This window comes from Achroia grisella, unplaced genomic scaffold, assembly GCF_030625045.1.
Source record: "Achroia grisella isolate CSIRO2021 unplaced genomic scaffold, CSIRO_AGI_Agris_v1 utg241, whole genome shotgun sequence".
NCBI lineage: Eukaryota > Metazoa > Arthropoda > Insecta > Lepidoptera > Pyralidae > Achroia > Achroia grisella.
The window spans coordinates 2,744,284-2,765,552 of NW_026712734.1; the positions used below are offsets into that span (position 1 = coordinate 2,744,284).

Here is a 21,269-nt window from a genome sequence, read left to right on the forward strand (position 1 = left end):
GAACGCCGAAATTTGATATTCAATGGGACTTTAGAATGTTTACTTGGCACATAAATGTTAATATAAGTAGATACCTACATAATATTAAAATGTACATATGTAACAAAACATGTCAAGATACCTACGACCTAATCCTATATAGTTAAGTTAATAAAATCGCTATAATATATATTTTTATATATTATTGCGATATAATAGTGAATTAAAATTTATATCTGTCACATTTTACAAAAAATATTTTTATTATAAATCGGAATAAATTTTGCTTAATATAAGTTACCTACTTGATCTACCACTTAAAAAGGAAATATTGTTTACAAACATAAGAGAACATCTATTGTGATTGTAAACAGTATTTTCTTTTCCTTTCGTAATTTTAGCCAATTTTGGAAACAATAAGCTGAAATGATTATATATCAAAGCAACTCTTTTTTATATGATACATGAAGTTTCGTAGAAGAGGTCCCATCATATCACGAACAGCGTTTTGAGGAAGCCATCATGCATTCATTCCATTTAGTTTTATTGTCAAAGACCCGCGCCTATCTCGGCGCGGCCCCGTAACTGGATTTTAAATAAGATTCTTTCGTGGAGCTTGTGAAATTTGCCTTACAAGATAAAGAAAGGTCGCCTTGGATGTTTCATATTATTATAGAATCAGCCGTCTAAGAAGTATGATATGATCCTTTTTTTATAGGCCTGCATGAAATGTAATCCGTTCAAAATATAGCCAAGCGCAAACGACATGCGATACTCTTTTTATTCTTTTCACGTCATCCTTTAAGAATTGCTCTAATGTTTGCTACGGTGAAATTACGTTAACCACGAGAGACTACCTGCGACCAACCTGTTTGATTTTGATGCATAGTTCAGTGTTGGAGACCAACATTTGGCGGTAGATTTAATAATTCTGTTGACTTTTTTTAAATTTCAACGTATTGATATACTGCATATTTATTATTTTCTTTTTATAAACTTACACGTAAATGTTAGATATGCTGTGAAAATAGTTTAACAGTTTCAACGCGATTGTCGTGTTATCTAAGTTTAATTGCTGCAATAACGTAGCAACTAACAATTTAATTTGGAGACTCGGCGTGCTACATAAATCGTACTTATGGATGTCAGCTGTCCGCAACTTTCAACAATTTTCCTTGTAATGTCCTTTTCAAGTCGTTTTTCGGTGAACAATTTTAATTACCTCACTTAACTGATGCCACATTCTATTTCATACTTTCTACAGAACTTCAGTTTTATTTCGTTTACAATATCCATTTATATTGTAAAGTATTTATATAAATAAACTTTGTATTTTAAAATAAGATTGTGTTTAATAATTTAAAGATTATATTTTAAAATTGGACTTGTAACCAACCAATAATTGTCGTATATACACAAAATTAATTCCGACATAAAATAATAAAAACTATTTTGGATATGAAAATATTATTTTCATTTTAATTTGGAATTATATTTTATTATTATTATTATTACATGACTAACTCAATACTGGCAAAATATTCTTCTAACTATGAACCAACGAGTTGCTATTTAAAAAAAAAACAAGAATAATAGTTTACATAATTTGACATTTATTTATTTATACCTATTCCTAACCAATCGAATTAATTGATTTTTTTATTCTAATTTGATGTATATTGTGCATAGAATAATAAATATATGAATAACAATACTATTTTTCTTAGTAATGACATAAAATTAAAGAAACTCTTAATTTATTTTTATAAACAATCTCACCTAGGTTCTAAGTCCTCCATCTCTCCAATAGTAGGATTCTCCGGCCTTAGAACGTTTAAGTCCCGGTGTGGGGGTACTACGACGGGATTGCTATCTGATCTGCCTAGCAGCTGGTCGTGGAGGATCTTCAGCAAGTCCTCGTATCGGTCTGTTGGTGGTGCTGGAGTTTTAGGTTCAGTGTCTGCCGCACCACCGCTCGTCTCGCTTGGCGCTGATTGCTCATATTCTCGGGAACTATTGCCGACATTGCTGTAGAAACAAAATAAAAGTCACAAAATTGTCATGATTCTAGAATAATGAAATAATTCTATTTCCATCTTTCTTTAATATTTCTTTGCATATAGATAAAATGTATTCTTAGGACTATACGGAACTGTGAATTATTCAGAGTAATTACATAACCTATAATTTAGCATATTAAAATAGAATAGAAATATTATTTATTCAAATAAGCCTAATATGACTTAAGAACTTATTTTCGAATAGTAATATAATTATTCTATTTTCAAATTTTGATGGTGATATTATGTGGATTTGCAGTTATTGGTAAAAAATAGGGATGCTATACTGAGGGAAGAATTGAAACAAGCGTGACGTCCTGGTTCAGAGCTCTATATGGGTTGATGATGTATGATGCACAACTCGAAGCAAAGGTGTATAATCACAGAAGTTAGGAATCGAACTTTCTACCGAGTGACACCATACATAATGCTTTATATTGTTGATACTTAAGAGGAAAATTAAACGTAAATACTCAACATGTGAACAATGTCAAACAAGCGAACTAGGTAAGTTTCCATATCGTTTCTGGGAATTTTAGTTTGGGTGTACAATAACTATGATTAGCTAAGCTGGATAAGTTGTGTTCGTTTGACTTTACCAGAACTATTTACAGAAATAAAAAAGTAATTATTGATTTAGCTCCATGTAACTTTCGCTATCGCAGGTGAATAATATTTAACATAAAATTTTGCGTAAAGCATTATAACACCAATTTTTTTTTTATTAATTGATTCCTATATATGTATCTATTTATAAAAGTAAATACTCTATTCTCATATATAACTTTAAATTATGAAAAAGGTGAATATTATGACTATACAATGTAGGAAATTCTATATACATAGGTAGTAGGTAAAGTATAAAAATAACTGATTGTTTTCGTTTGCAGTATCATATATGTAGTGTATTTACCTAATATCAGTATTGTTACCTATTTTATACATATTTATAATTCATAATATATAGAATTGATTTATACATACTAGTAATATTTAACAATGTGGTCGACACAATTTGCCATACCTAATACCATATACAATTCTGAAAGTAATAAAATAACTAAGATATCATACTCATGTGTTAAAAAAATCATGGCTTTTTTTAAATAAAGAGTTAGGTTCTAGATCTCATTCAAAATGCAGGTTTATAATCTTCTGCTTCTTTTAATAGTGACTATATTATAAATTAGTAGTGTACATAATGAATTTATGTCGACAATAATATACAGTATACTGTAGCTATTTTGTAGAAATTATTGGAGATATATTTTTTTTATAATTGTCCTATTTACCCTTGAGACAATATATCCTTAAATAAAATTATTCATCTATTTCAATGTTCTAATATTTAGAACTCGACAATAATAAAACAAACTATTTCATTGTCATTTTTAACACGTTTTCAATGTTGTAAATTGCCTACTATTTCAATATTCTCCACACAGAACTGTTCTACAAATAACGTATGTGGAGATATCACACGATTTTTATTCAGTTCTCGAATAAAACACTGTTTATTTTCTATTGTATCTGTAAATAGTTGATTTTATTATAAAATATGTACTTAATAATTAATCAATAGTGGACATGTATTTTTTTATCTGTTGAACTTATTTTCTAATAACTAAGATTACTTTTAGAAATACACAATGAAACATGGTACGGAATTCTATTTTATATGTAAATATTTTAACAGACTGTTTCTTAAACATTTGAAGACAAAGTCGATTATATTAATCGAAGTTCATATATTGGTATATATTATAAGGGATCATAATCTTTAAACTAAACGTATTCTATGATTAGCTATAACGTACATAAGTATATATATAGTTGCTTAAAAAAGTTAAAAAATGCTTTATCTGTGTCTTATATAAATATCTTGACTTTTTTAATGTACTTATCAAGCTATTACACATCTCGTTGTTCCCTGAGCAACGTTGGGTTTGTAACATTGATTTTATATAAAAGAAATACTCATAGTCAACAGAAATTAAGTTAATTTTTATTATGATATATTAATACAAAAAAGAATTAAATATATCACTTAGTATAATACATTCATATTTGACTTTAACCTAATAAATATTTATTGCTTACGACTTTTTGTAGATGGTGTAATTAGAAGCATTTATCAGCAGTTGTCATTGTGGTGAACTCAACATCCCAGACTTATTGTAGTTACTGTGGTATTAGAGTCTCAGGACAATAATAGACACAATACTTAGCAAATTAATTAAATGACGAGTGGTGCTTGTGGTTTACAATACTAATAGCCTGAAATGTTAATTGTTTCCTGATAAATGTAAAATTGAAAAGGTTCAGTTTCGATTCAATTAATCATTTCAAGTGTTAGGATGACATGGCGTGGGAGGCGTATTTGTGGTTCACAATAATTGTAATTTCAATAGAGAATTGGATTTGATTGCTTTCCAACAGTTGGTTAATTGCCTCGTATTTGGGTATTATTTTCAACCGGTATAAAAAAAGGTTTTAAATTATCGCGACAAACTGAAAAGTTATTGTTATCCTCTCTCTTCGTAGGAGAAATATTTATCCTATCCTATCCTATCACTAATCGGACAATCAAGTACAGAGTTATTGTTTGGAGTAGATTTTCCTTTCGTATCCCTCTTGTGTTGGAGCAGATATGGTAAAAATTTCGTAGCAGTTAGAACATAGTTCCTAGTAGAATCGTCTTTGTATTGGTCATCATTAGTCAGCGGGTTCCAGTAACCTAATTCTCTCTCATTAATGCTAATGTATTTTTCTTTCTTCTTGTGTCTTTCTAGGTGATATATATGGTATTTGTGATTGTATTTTGGACATTATATCTTTATACTTAATTTTTTATTTTCTAAAACATATTTATTAAACTATTATTTGCATATTTTAAGCCTTTCAACACTTCCTATGCCATGTTTTTACTCGTATAGTCTAGTATATATACTATGGAAGAATTTGAAAGGATCGTAACCGCAACTAGGTACACTAGTTATAATGTTTCTATTGTTTATACTTTTTATTACACATTGTATAGGACATATGACCTTCTCATACTCCATAGTCTACCTGCACCGTATTACCAAATATTTCCCAGCAATGTTTGTATCCTTGTTAGTTCAAAAGTCTAGAATGTATTTAACTTTCTAAGCTTGTCTTGTACGTACAAAATTATATTGACAAGTTCACCTTCATGACTATAATTACAAATAGGTAACCAAAACAACTAAGCTATTTAAATTAATATAATTAGATAAAGTTTATCAGATATATTTGTAAACGAATACGTGCCTAAATTGAATCGATTATCTATAGGCATATAGTGATTACATTCATGATTAAATCTCAGTCAAAATAACCTAATATTACAGTACAATCAGTTTCGTATAGATTGCAATTTCAAGAATCATCGTTTTATCATCATGAACTCAAATTGTTTTTTCCAAAAATACTGTTAACATTTGTACGAGGTTGTATGAAGACTGTCCACTTTTTATGCTTACGCTAAGCTCCGGCGTTCTCTACAGCGGAAGACCGCAGTTAAAGCACCATGATCCGTTTGTTTATTATAATAAATTCATATAAAGGAATGAAAAAAGTGTTTGTAAAAGTTAAATATAATAATGTATTAACTATAATTAAGTTATGTTAAAGGTTTATGTTTTTGTATTTTGTTTTAGTTTATTTATTTAGATTAAACTTTCTTCCGTTCATGATAATTGTAAAATCCTAGAAACCCATTTTAACTGTAACATTAGTTTGTTAATTTAATGAATTGCCTAGTATTGACTACGAGATAACCTTCATGAATCTGACTGTGTAATATATCTACACAGATTTAACTTTTTTTTAATTTATTTTTTTATTATCAAAATTTTTGATTAGACTTACACGAGTATAAGTTGCTAAAATTAAAAAAGGAAACAATACAATGACAGAATTATTGATTTAGTCATATTATAGAATTAATAAATTATAAATGTTTGTAAATATATTCACGTATTTCTTACTACTTAACAGATAAATAGAGTAGATCTAATTTTGGCACATGAATGAATCCTAAACTCAATTTATGTTATATATAAGTCTGTGGTTTCGCCCATAAAAGTATCCAGATATTGTTATGAGCAAAACCACTAACTACCGCTAATATATTCATATAAATTATATAAAAACGTTATCATGGTGTCAAATTTCAAGTAAACAACTTGTCACCGTTTAGGTAGGTATTACGTACTATACTAATGTGTACGCAACGTCGGTACATAATGTTACAATGGATGTCACTTATTTTTATTTACTGTGACAACTTGTGTACTTTTCTACAACGAATATGGCAAAAATCATTATGTACCATGTATTACGTTTCTTTTACATATTTGCCCAACTGAGTTGATGACATATTAATTAAAGTACCTATTGTTCTAAAACAAAGCCCAAGAGAGGAATGAAATTGTCATATATTATAATTATATGTATTATGTTTATTGCAATATACACATATAACTATAGAATTTGTTCCATAAAATAAACAGACGAGTCATACACTAAGTCTGACTTCAATTCATGCACAAAATATGTGCTGAAACAACAAGATAGTAAAACTTTTCGGCTACCATAAAATGATTAATATCTGTTACTAGTCAAATTTAATTCGAAAATATATTTCTATTTTCATGTCAGTCTGCATAAATAAATTTTATGAGAGACCGAATATTTTACAGATGTATTTATTTGCAAATATAGCAAATCATCAATAATATTAATAATAATTGTATTTATATTATTTTATATAAATATATTATACATAAATAGGATTCAACATTGAATTTAAGAATCATTTAATTTTTTTATAGTTATTCTACTTGAATATATATAACCAAATTTTTTTATAATATATCAACTACATCAAAAAATAATATATATATATATATTTTATTTATTTGGTAATTAAATATTATACTATACAGCCGATAGGACTGTAAATTATTCTAGTTACACAATTGAAACAAATATCCCTATTGTAATATAATTTGTATATATAGTATCGAAACTTATGAAATCTGTGTTGGTCAGTCCTTTGTTTTAAATGTTTACTATTTTCTCACACATAATAACTATATAAGAATGAATCATAAATCTAAATCAGTATTTTATGAATGAGTCTTCGAAAAACAACAGCTGATTCAATAAAATTTGTACTTAAATACTCTAAATTCAAGAAGATGAATAATTTAACAGAACACCTATATGCATTACGGTAACGATGTATTTTACACTAATATTATAAAGAGAGAATACTAACTAATAAATAATCTGCGGAACCACATTTTTGACACTGTTTGTTTGACTGATAATTTTATTTCCCGATTTGCTTGTAGATCTTAGGATACATATTCATTGAGAGTCTTTAGCATAATAACATTATTGACTCGTAGTCACCAAAATGATATCAAAAGTCGGAATACATATTTGGTTTTGAGTTATTTGTTATTAAGCTATGTGTGGATATATGGACTAGGCAGTGAAATTAGAGACATCTTAGTTCTAAATGACAACACAGGCGGACTACCACAAGCGGCACATGCTGACGTGCTATATATATATATATATATATATATATAACATGTGGATCCTCCCCCTTTGTCTGGGCATGCCATAAACATACAGCCTTATGGCATAAACGACAAAACCACTTATAGTATTATTACAAATAGCGATGAAAACAAAATGCGATAAAATTAAGCTTGATAAAAGAATAGATAAAGCTGTGATAACTATACTAATAACGAAAGTGCCAATATTAGGTGATTTATCAGTATCATGAACTCTAAAACTATATAAGTACTAAAATGGTAAAATTTATATATTATAGAATGTTTATCCTACATAAATATATCAGAGTATATTTTATACTCTCTGTAGATTATGTTATCTGTGGTAGAAGTAAGATCTCTCTTAATAATAACTCATCTTGCTTAACGTAGTGGTTTCAGATAGTTAAATACTGCTATGGGATATACGTACAAGGGATGTTGTATTTTTTTACATCGATTATTTTAATCGTTGTAAAAAAAATAATAATTATTATTTATTATACTAATTATTGTTGCCATTGATATAAATATGTAATATCTACTTTATGTGAATAATTATATTAAAATCTCTGCATGAATACGCTTTATTTGAAAAGTTGTGGTTATATTTTATTATTTTTATTCATCTTTATTTACTCTATAAACACCTTTTTTAAATTGACGAAAATCTTTAAAAGCACTTCAATTATAGGAAGAATGGACATAATTTTATTATTTTGCTATTATGTAAAATCGTACGATGAAATAAGGAGAAACAGTTGTAAAATATCCACGGTTATCGATATTATGCCTAAGAAATTGCTAAAAGTTATTAAACGTTTTAATATAACTACGTAAATTGATCCTTCTAGACTCGTTGTCTTCCTGTTACTGAAGTAATATATGCGCATTTTTTAATTCCCAACAAAAATCTGCTTGATACCATAATATCCTCAGTAACTATACCGGTTTTGTAACTTTAGAGTACCTTAAGGTAAATCAAACATACAAATGTTTGTTTTATATGCGTTGTAGAATGTTAATATTATAGTTCATTCATAAATATATCCATCTGCCTGTCTGTTACGACTAAGCAGCTAAAACACGCTATTACATTTGTAACATGTATATGAATAAAAAAATCTCGTGTCATTACGGCGTTAAGATACGTTACATTTTAAATTCTCTAATGAAAATATATTTAAGTTTTCATATAATATTGTTATATAACCTCAAGTAGTTTTTAATCTATAGATGTCTTTATCGCGTTGTTTAGAAATTGTTCCGATGAAGTATTATTATTTGTTACAATTAAGTAACAAATTTTATGAACTGGTTATTTAATTATTATAATTTTAGTGTAATGTTTACTTTATTTTTAAACTGAAGGTACTTATAACGACTTAAATAAATAATCTAGATATACGTAACTAATTGTAACTTATAATAAAATTTATAAAAAGTTTATTTAACAACGGGCTCCGGCTAAGTAAAACGATGTTCAAATAATCATATACAATACATAATATTATTGTCAGTATAATAAATAAGTTACAAGTTATGTCCGAACTAGTTATGATAATCTGGTAATACATGACCACATCAGGTATAACAGGTAAAAATATATATATATATATACTAGGAAAATATTAAGGTAGAAAATACAAACTTTATACGTACATAGTCGACTACTGTTACAACATTATTTTGAATAAATGTTGACTATAAATAATTCCATTTAATACTCATTAAAACCGATGCAGTTTCTAACAACTAAAAGCTTATTATCATTACCTAAAAATTGATGGGCTTGTGTGGTCTCTTATACCAGTCGAGTATTTTTGAACGGATCTTTTTGCTGAAAGCTATTGATTCCAATTCTTTTATGTTTGTTTACTCTTTAAAACAATTTTTATCGATCAGTAATGGAGGCTTGATGATTTCCATTGTTGTTGACTATTCCGTTGTGTCCAATGACATATTTGTGATATTTATGCACAACATATATCATAATGAAATTGTATTAAGGTACACTAAAAATATATTGAACTTCTTAAAAATGTCTTTGTGATAAATAACTATTGTTAACATGTACATGACTGCCTGTGTAAAGGTCTTGAATTACACATTAGCGACATATTATGTTGGATTTGAATTCCGCGGTCATCGACTAAACGAACCCTTGATTCTCCAATTCCTAAATCCTAGGCTATAAATCTGAATTGGATTCATAATAATATTGCGTTGTAGTTTTATTTTATTTGTTAAAAAGGAAAACTATAGAAAGGGACTTAGAATATGGAGATATATTTTAGGTAAAACTATTGACATAACAGAACGAAGTATAAAACAAGAATGTACTAACTATAGATTTAAATACAAATTTAGAATAAAAAGTACATTTCTGATTAGTCAGACACAACATATTGGGATTGGATTGGAGAGCCGACATGCAGGCATCTTTCTTTCTATCTTATTTCGAGCATCCTTGGTTTCTCTATGCTCAGCAGATTATCCCTCTAACAAATGATTTGGAATTCCAACCTTATCTGCATATTAAAAAGGTTTATTCCCGTGTTGGTCCCGTAATAATTTTGTTAAGATTAGAGTCGTTTTATTAAGTGAAACTGTTTGTTTAGTGTAACGTAATTGTAAAATTATTTATGTGGTACGCAGAAGAATACTTATTTTAGTAGTTTATAAATTAATTCTTATACCTTTAATTTAATTAAAAGTTAGTATAATATATAACTAAGTGACATGCTAAGGCACATCATTAAAAATTAAACATCATCATAAATTTATCGATTTCATATTCCTATCTGCAAACCTAAATTACTGTTATTGGCCTAGATCTAAATGACAAGATAATTCTTGGCGGTGCCTAAATGATTATATACTAGTATATATATATATATTAGAATATACATATATTTACTAGTATGCTTACCCGCGCAACTCTGCGTCACACTTACTTAACTTTTTAATTTTTTTTTTTAAACCAATGAACATACTATCTTTTTAAATTTTAGCCTATGTGTTCTTCTCGATGTGTAAGTTATATTAGTGTATTGTTTAATCAAAATCCGTTCAGTAGTTTTTGCATCTAAGGGTAAACGTCCTTCTATCCATCCATACATAAAAACAGTCGCGTTTATAATATTTGTAATATAATTGTCTGTGCTCTGGGATAAATACAAAAGGAAGTTGAAACTCTCAAAAACTTCTTCTTCTTTCAGTTATAGGTAATTAAGCACACTTTTTTTTTGATGATAAAATGAAAGCAACACTACATTTATCTATCGTTAATCAACTTACAATATCCACACACACGTAGATAGGTACAATCGTTAATCTATGGTACAATGTATATTGTTTCTACATTACAATTGGCATTGCGTCGAAAAGTCGAATGACTACACAAAAAATGCATGGAGACACCTGAATAAAGCAAAAAAAATCGACATCCATACGAAAATATTCATCAAAGCATTTTTTACTCTACATATCTGGCAAGTTACTGTTTTCACCGAGATATCACTTTATAATCGTCGTCGAACTAGTTATACAAACTATTTAGTATTCATATAATAGTTTACATGTAACCACTTTGGAATACTCTGGCCGTGAAATTAAATGGTAAACATTTGTATGACAAAATAACTAATAGGTAATATAATACGGCCGAGCAAACTATGTTATCAAGCAAGACACTGTCAATATGGCAAACACTGATAACGGGATTGATAATAGCAGACAGTGAATTCTTAATAAATAAATCATGAACAAGCATCTCCAGAGTAAACAACGGACACATATGCAAAACATTTAGTATAACGTCGCGTTGTAAATACATTTTTATTATAATAATGCTATTAATGTACGACATAAACGTTAAGCAAATTATCTGTAACTATATGCCTTGATGTTTAAAGCAACAATAATAATAAACAAATGACGTTTAATATTATTGTTGCTAAAATCCAATTAGGGATTTAAAAATCCTCCTTGTTAAGTATACTTATTCCAATATTAAATACTATACGTCATTGTGTATTGAAAATATATAATATTTTTACATTACTATAAAATGGTGGTCAGAGTGGCCGTGGACATTACTGCGATTTTCAGAAATAGATAGAATAATTCAAGAGTATATTATAATACGTGCATATTATTTATACTATAGAATAGTCAAGAAATTTCAAGATTTGTTATGTGCGAAACCGGAGCGGGCGCCAGTATAGCATAAACGTCACTAACTGCTTGTCCCTAAAAAGTATTTCTTATATAACTACATCTGAGATTATTATTTTTAACAATTATTCCACAGAAGTTTAATAATCTATAATATTGTTTTTAATAAACCCAAAGTTTGTTTCCACAAAATTTTAAAATAGCAATATCCAATTATAATTTTCCAAAAGGTAAGAAGACTGCACAGTGCCTAATTAAAAAAATTGACTCAAAGAACACGTAAATGCGAAATATATTGACAATTGTATATCATAATATTATTGTTAGAATAACAGTAATTGTATAGTAATTATGATTAGTCGTCATTCCGACCATTTGTTACATTGTGAATACAATCTTGATAATGAGCTTAAAATATTGAAGTTCATTAGTAGACCAAAATATTCATAAGTGGCTCTTCAAGATTTTATGGAATATTTAGCGTATTTGGGAATTAACTATGAAGCTTCTGTCAATATATACTATATCGTCAGTTTATACTCTAATAAATCTGTTACTTTATAAGATTTAACTGAATGATAAGAAAAACATGAATAGGACTATTATTCATTCCTTTTTAATTTATGATATATTTAAAATAATTATCAATAACCCTGTTAACAATATATCTAATTTTTATATCATTTCAATATGTTATAATAATGATTTAGATAAGATAATATAAAAAAAGAAATAGGTTCGGAAATCCGATAAGTAAAATAAACACTTGATAAGTAAAGGTTTTGATTATTTTATAAAATAAAATCATATAAAAGTATACTAAAATTATATAATATATTGAAATAAATAAACATGATATAATATACGGAATAATCATGTACTAAAAGTAACATTAATAAAACACAATATAAAATATAAAAAATACATACCATATTGTTAGAGAGCAATGATTATACACACTAGTTAAAAAAACCACTGAACTGGAAACACAACACTAACCTTTTTTGTAGGAATCTCTTCCGGAACTCAATATAGGCAGAGCGCCCTTTATCCGTTTCGTCTCCAATACGGACGCGTCCGTGTAACGGCACTCTATGTCCGGATATTCCATAATCCATTTGAATGTCCACCACTAACATAAGGGTGAAGAATACTAGGAGAGCGCTGATTCCAAGCGCTAAGCGCTCTTTTAGTTTCATATTGAGCATGGTGCGCGCAGTCTGACGGCGCGGCGGTATCGCACTGCGCGCATGTTCCTCGGGCGGCGGCGAACGCTTAGAGTGGCGTACACACGCCGCGCTGCGCCGGCGCCACCGCGTACGCGCCCACCCGCTGAAGCTGAAACAAACGATCACGTTAGTCTTCATTTAATTTCACAAAGCCTACACTGCCTATTAGATGTATAATGTCTCTTATTTAATTTATTGTAATGCTCTTAATCGTTATTGGCCTTATCAGCTACCCCTGACAAAAATAGATGCGAGTGTAGCAAGAATTTCAAATCTAAGAAGCACTTATAAAGGCGTTGAACGCCAATCCCATCCTGAAAGATGTAATTTTACGGGGTGTAATCTGAGGGCACCGCTAGCGTAGATACACAAGTCACAAAATTTTCCAAAATATTGCTGGTGAAGTTGAAAAAATGAATATAAGGAAAAAATATTTATATTCATTAAACAAAATCATATGAACTGTGATATTTATATGCCCATATAACTTATAAGTATGAATTAGATTTGCGCTATTAAAATATAATATCATATGAAGCTCGTACGTGATGAATTTAGAAAATATTTTCTCTACATTCTTAAAGTGGCTTACAATCTTATAATGATGTAATAATATAATAACCTTGTACTTTTTAAATGTAATAAGAATGGTAAATGAGTTGTTAGTCCTTCTGGTGGTAAATAGCAATAGTCGACATGAACACCATTACGCATACGTTGCCACATGTCATGTCGCATTGCCATTCAGAAGAACTAAGATTCATGCCTCTCTCGTAGTTTCACAGGCTTCAACCGAAACACACTCTTCAAAAAGCTATACTCTGCGGGTGAAATAGTTATGACTAAGATCTCGGGCGACTTCCTACAAAATCTACTAATCTAAGGTTCATTCGTTAACAATAAATTACATCTCAATACATTAAAATACTCGTCCTCATAGAATTAATAAGAATTTTATCATTTCTTAAAATTAACACATGTACAAATACAAATATTTCTATTATATATTTTAAACGTACTCAATACGTCAACTTCATGTTTATACGAATATTAAACAGTAGACAGGTTAAGTCTCTATGTACATAAATATATCAAAATAGTTGTGAACAGAAATTGTATGCATTGTACAGAGAAAACAAAACAATTTTTTACAGCTAATATTTATCCCTTATACGATACGACTGATGTACCTTTATATCAGACCGGAAGATGAACGGTAAAGTAAATTCGAAAAGTAAATTCGTTTTAATGTTAAATTCTCTAATGACATTACGCATTTTCTTACTTTTTTTTTAAAACAATCATTTAGTGATTTTTTGTTATAAGTAATCAATTTGAGTATTAAATACCTAAATTGATTACATTGATTAAACCCTGCAAACAGCGACTAACTAGTCTAGTATTCATTCTACCTTTCATACCATATTTATGCTACTTTTGATTTGATTGACTGTAATAATAAATTTATTTATTTTAAAAAATAATAATAATAGTAAGTTCAGATGTCCATCTGAACTGTTCTGGATGCTTGATGTTATACATTTTTACTGTTCAATACATTGTAAGTTGATACATACTAAAACAAGTACTGGCACTGGTTTTATATATTTATGTATAAACAGATTTGATAATTGCGTTCCATATTATTGAAAAACAAGACGTCATCAAATTAACCGGAATACTAGCGTCTGTTACAAAAGACAATGTAATTTAATTTATTAGCATTTCGCAATACCTGCGTTTGCAGGCGTCATATTCTACTTGGAAATAGAATATTTTAGTAATACGACGCCACAAACGTATACAAACTAAGTAATGCTTAAAAATGCAAACTCAGTAACATTCTAAACCTATTCATGTCCAATATTATAGATACTTACTAATAATATTTATTGGTAAAATTGTTCTGTACTATGAAAACTTGGATATAAAAGTCTTCTGGAACATGAACGTTAACTAAAATAGATAATTGCATAAGATATGCAATGTTCTATAACCAATAATGGTCGTGATAACTCTTAGATGTCCCACTATTGAATACGGGACTTTTTCTATATAACAAAGAATTTAGCATGGGTACCATGATAACAATAGCTAATTATCCCTATTATGGGAATAGGGACATGGCACTGGTCAGCCAGCTTTCCCCCTTTGTGCTATATCCTGGCTCGTTGCAATAGGTATCGTAATCATAACAACCTAAGCCAAAATTCGAACCTCTAGCAGTACCATCAGACTGAAATAATATCCGGCAGGTAACTTGACCTTCACACTCTGTAAGTCCTTCTGTGGATTTGTAATAACCTCTACACTCGCCTTCATTTCAGTTCGGAGAAACTGAAAGCCAGCTGCGGCCTGGAGCTATTTAAATAGTGCAGAAAATGCTGCTATTATTAATTTTATTACGAATTTTCCCTCTCACGTATTAAATCAAATAAGTTATTGTAGTAAAATTAAGTTAATAAAGTATGACACTTATACTATATTTCAACTACGATTGAAAACTTAAAAAACTTGCTCTGAGTATTGATTTTTTACAAATTTTCCAAACAAGTATTACTATCGACGTACTTAAAGTTCAAATAAAACCTACGGTAATAAGAATTCTAAAAGTCTATAAATACTTATTACATACTATTTTCGTGGTGGTCAGGACATTTGATGAATTCGCGAGTAACTCGTATAAAAACAGATAAAAATTTTTTGTTGTAATTGTTTCACCGATATCGATTGATATTATACGTTCATTGTAATACTTCCGATTACTTGTTCACGTGTTCAATAAATATCATAATAAATTTAATATTAACTATACCCACTTAACGATAATAGGTACTAATGTTTCATTCACATCTTGTGTAAATATACAACACATTTGTTATAGACTTTACCTAGCACCTACGTAAGTACACCTCTTCTACGTTTATTTATAAAGTTTATTGTATTCTATTAAAATCATATAAATACGCTTGAGGAAAGCCTTGCCATCCTTTATTTCATTTAATCCACATTTTTCATTATATATATTATATTTATTACTACATACATTTTAATCATAATTAAATGAATAACCATTCTGTCGGTAATTATTAACAGTATTTAAGATATAGAGACTATTTAATTGTTAACTACCTTTGTATCTTTTTTGTAGTTCACACACAGTTGTAATATATTCACGTCAAGTTTTCGGTATTTATTTATTAATATTGTCTATAATATAGTATTATCAAAAACGATTAATTGTTTTCTATATATATGTTAAATTTTATTTAAAACGTTTGATACTTAGAATTATGTGCAGAATGTATGGTAAACAAGAAACATTAACGTTACAGAGACATTACGAAAACAATTTAGTAAAACAAACTTTTAACTTGCAATTTCTTATCATAATCTTGATCACCTCAAACATATATCCATATATTATATAAAAAACTGAATGTTTTTAAAATTTAAGGACAAATAATGTAGAAGTATATATTGTTCTACAAAAAGAAACGACAAATAATAATCATAATAAAATTTGTTAATATAAATATAAACACGAATGTAAATTATAACATTAAGGATTATTGAATTCCGTTCAGAGTTAATGACGCCATACTTCAGATATTCACCAATCATCCATCAACTTGTTTGTCAATTCAGTTAATTAAAAACTATATATTCTAAAACTAAAACATATGGATCCTTTTCGAGTCATTTACAAGTAATAATGTATTAATATTTTTAACCTACATACAACAAATTAACATGATGACTTTTACATCAAAGATAATTCTCCTTACCCGTTGTGTGGTAGTTCACAGGCTCAGAGGTCATTTTATGTAGCTGTCATTTATTCACACACTCGTTAGTTAGTCTGCAGGGCTGTCAGTACATTTTTTAGAGTTATGCTACTTTACATGTAAGTCAGTAATAACAATTATAAAGAAGAGCTTGATCAGCCAATTTTTTTATGTGCTACCTGTATAAAATATTAATCTTGTACGTTTACAGTTTTGTCGCGGGTTCGATTCCTCGCACAACGCAAACATTTTTATTTATAAGTAGGATTGATTGATTATATGCAATACAAAAAAAAACTTTTTTATATATTTACGTAATATATCAGTTGCCTTAAAATAAATGATTAAATTTTTAATATTATATATATTTATGATTATTCTCATAAAAGAGAATCGTGCATTGTAAAGTAATTATGAAGATAATGATTATGGTATTTGTTATGGAGTAAGTAGTTTTTTGGTACTAGATATAGTAATCAAGGAGGATACTGACTGCTCAACAAACAATCTGACAGCCCTGTAAATCAGTTACATTTTACACATTGTGTTTAGTTATCCCGATAACGTGCGTAAATAAACTGACATAAATAGGAGCGCGTGTAACAAAACAAATGAATGTATATATATTACGAGTACATTTATATACTCCCTTTACATTTATATACTGTCTCAACCGAATACAAAATAAATTTAAATTATATTTTTACGATGATTGCGCCAATTAACAAAATTACAGGATTTTGATAATTCTTCTATTCTTCCTATCCTTGTTTACGGTATTTGTGTATATTTATATAAAATAAGAATGAATAGTATGTATTTTGTTTAAAAAATCTGTTTATTTCAGAAACAATAATTGAAAAGATAACTATATAATAATTCTACTCCTTAATTGAGCTTCTCAAGTTAAGTTATTACCTGAATTATAAAGTGGTATAAAACATTGATTGCTGATTTAGACAAAAAGATAACTAAATTCAGTATCTTATTAAACGGAACTTAATAATTGTATTCATTTTGTATCACATAGCCCTAAAATGCTATAATAACATATTAATATAGTTAATTACATACATTTAACGATAGATTGAACATATATATTATATGTTATATGTACATACTCTACCAGTATGTACAGATAACATTTTTATAGAAGTAATTGTCATCATCAATATAGTATAAAATAAGGGCGCTGCCGCTGTCTGCCCCTATGTATGCTTAAATTTTTAAAACTACGCAACGGATTTTGAAACGGTTTTTTAAATAGATACGAGTGATTCTAGAGGAAGGTTTATACATATAATATATGAAGCCGGGCCGAGTAGCTAGTAAAAGATAAAATCGTTAATGGCTATAGTTTTCAATGGATGTACTTTAAAGACCCACGTAATTGCAGTGACGTCAGCAATATACGATATTAATTAGAGTACCGAGTGCGACCTATTTTCAGGCTTGCTCGTTACGGAATTTCCTAAATCTACTGATATCTATAATATATTCATCATGCATTATTCGACATCAATATTTAGGAATGTTTAATTATTTACGCTTCATTAAATATTTTGTGAAATAAAATCAAAACAATAGAAAATAACTTAATCCTGACGTGATGAGAATAAGTGTTTTTTTTGCAATCTATTATCTTTATTTTTATTTTTATTAATTATTATCTATTTATTATCTAAGTTAATTTGAATTGAAATCATTTCATTTCATTAAAAAATGAAGATAAAATAACGTTGTAAAAACACATACAATATATTGGCAGTTTTTAAATAGCACAAGTTGGCAAATTTACAACACCGGTCCTTCAATTCTCAGCGTGCAAACGTTTTAAATAACAATATTTTACTGTTTTTGACAAGGTACAATTTCTAATACAACACACGGTACCTAATAACAGCAGTTTTATTGTATCAAAGCGAATATATTTCTAGTTTCGTTTTTACAACTATTTCTAACGTAAAATGAAATCTCGGTTTCAGCACAATTGAACTTTCAAACGACTGGTGCCAGATGTATAACAACAATACTGGTTACTGACACTGAAAATTTGATATTTCTAATGACAACAAATACATCAACATATTTAAAAAATGAAATAAAAATAACTTTTATTTTAATTGCTTCTACGGGGAATAAGGCTTTTATAATTATTAATATTTCGAGAACTAGTTGTTCGCTTCCATGTTTTGTGATAAAGATATCCTGTGTCCATCATTGTGATACAAGCTACCATGCTTTAAATTTTACTAAAACCTTAGTTAGGCGATTAGTTGCAAACAGTCGTCTGCGTGGCTACTTCGGTATCAACTATTCCAGCCGCCAAGCAGCATGCTTAGTAGTAATTTCACTACCTTATCTGAATTACTTATTTATTATTACATATTTTAGAAATTGTATTCCAGATGAGGTTGTGAAACTACAGTATAAGAGACATGACATTTTAATCTACCGGAATGGAAACTCATGAGTAGTATTGCATTAGTAATATAATAGCGGAATAGTGCTGTTGACACTTAGCATCAGGTGGGCTATTAACTTATTTGACATTCCAATTATTACGTTATCTATGCAATAACATAAAAAAGCTTTCGAATATCTGTATTATATAAAAAACAACATTAAACATAGCGTTATATTATAAAATATATATCCACTGAGTATGAGTCAGCAAGTCTTGGCACCCCAATGAAAAAAGCGAAAGGGTGAGATAATCTATCGAGCTATTCCACCTCTGACGAGTGTTTTTATCTACTTTTTTGTTATACCTAAATGTGTTTTTGTGAAAATCACTGTAGGAGTGAAAAAAATATTTTTAGTGTTCATATTCTTCTTGAAATGTGAATAATACCACTAAGACAATAAGATGCAAGATAGCCCTTTGTTGATCTATGAATGAAATGAAAATGATTGATTTATAAATACGCGTTATTTTTCGTTATAAGTTGTAAAATACACGGATGAATACAAAAACAGACAGACAAAAAAGAATAGTCCTATCCTATCCAACCGAGGTGCGAGTAAAAATATAGTTTTATATCAATATAAATATAATATAGGTATTCAAATAATAATAATAAAAAATTAAATTGAATAACAGACACAAAATAAATGTAAGATTTAAACTTAAAAGAACAATGCGTATTCATTTTCATAAACGTACGCTTATATTAGAACACTAACGTTAGAATGTATTGAAAGTAAAAACAAACAAAGAGAACGATTTCTATTCCAGTATGAAAGTATTTAGATTAAATAGACCCCAATAAGGAATATTACAAATATATGATGTACATACATGCATATAAGTAAATTGAATTATAGAGGAGAAATATATATATTAAAAAATGAATTATTTCAATTAAAAAGGCTTCATAATTGAATGTATAAGAGTCACAATAAAAATACAATCGCACGTTATATGATACGAGTGTGTCGCGTCGAGTGCCTTGTACGCACCGAACAAAAAGCTCCAATTATTCAACTTGCAGATTGAATATTCATTCATTGGCATTGTATGTACACTACTCGAACAATGTTAATTAAACCACAGAAATATATAACAACAATACGGCACAATAATGTCAATGCTGTAATGGTTTTGACGGCTTGTTTAATAGTTTTTAAAGTACAATTTAGAATTGAAAAATATTATTATTCTTTACCAGCGACCCTTCCAGACTTCATACGTGTAAATTTGTGTGATTTTTTTAAAAATAAAATTTAGTCATGGTATTCGCAAACAAGAAAGCATTTAAGCATAAGTGAAACGTATTTTTAAATTAGTTCATAGATATACAGACAAAAATCAAATTAGTAATGTACATACAGATGTATATTTTCTAATTATATATGTAATTTCACGTAGATAAAATATACAGTGCTCTATATTATTGAAATTTAACTTTGAGTAAAAATTTATATCATATTCAAAATTAACTTGGCATTTATTCTATATAAGAACTATGTTATTATAAAAAGAGAACCAAGGTTAACATTTATTAAAAGCTTGTAATATAAAAACTTGCCTACAATTTTGTCAAAACAATAATAAAATTGTAATTGATAATTTTGTTTAATATGTTGAGTCTAATCTAACATTAATTTATCAATTATTATCTGACATGTTTCATTCACTTTCCAACAAGAATACAACATTCGTTATCGTCTAAGATAGGGCATGGTGGAGCGATAATGTATCAGTGACCTTATGAGATTATTATTATTATATAACATTATTTTCATCTAAAACGGATTTTTAAACATAATATTAAATGTACTGTAGGCATTAATTTAGTCCTTAGTACTATTAATATCTATGCCTAAAATTTAAATTAGATATTTGTCATTTCGGCCGATTTTGCGAGTAAGGTTATGAATCACTCAGGAAATGACTAATGTCACTGACTTAACTGTACATATTTATTAGGTATA

At 28.4% G+C, this 21,269-nt stretch overlaps 1 protein-coding gene across 1 annotated transcript in view; it reads right to left on the reverse strand.

Moving 5' to 3' along the window:
• LOC131842571 (extracellular serine/threonine protein CG31145) overlaps window positions 1-21,269 on the reverse strand; it is a 66,340-nt gene that overhangs the window by 14,959 nt on the left and 30,112 nt on the right. Inside the window, exons 3-4 of the mRNA XM_059191145.1 lie at window positions 12,815-13,153; window positions 1,759-2,007 (exon numbers count right to left, since the gene is read on the reverse strand). Coding sequence (XP_059047128.1) covers window positions 1,759-2,007; window positions 12,815-13,153 — 588 coding nt within the window. The remainder of the gene's footprint in view (window positions 1-1,758; window positions 2,008-12,814; window positions 13,154-21,269) is intronic.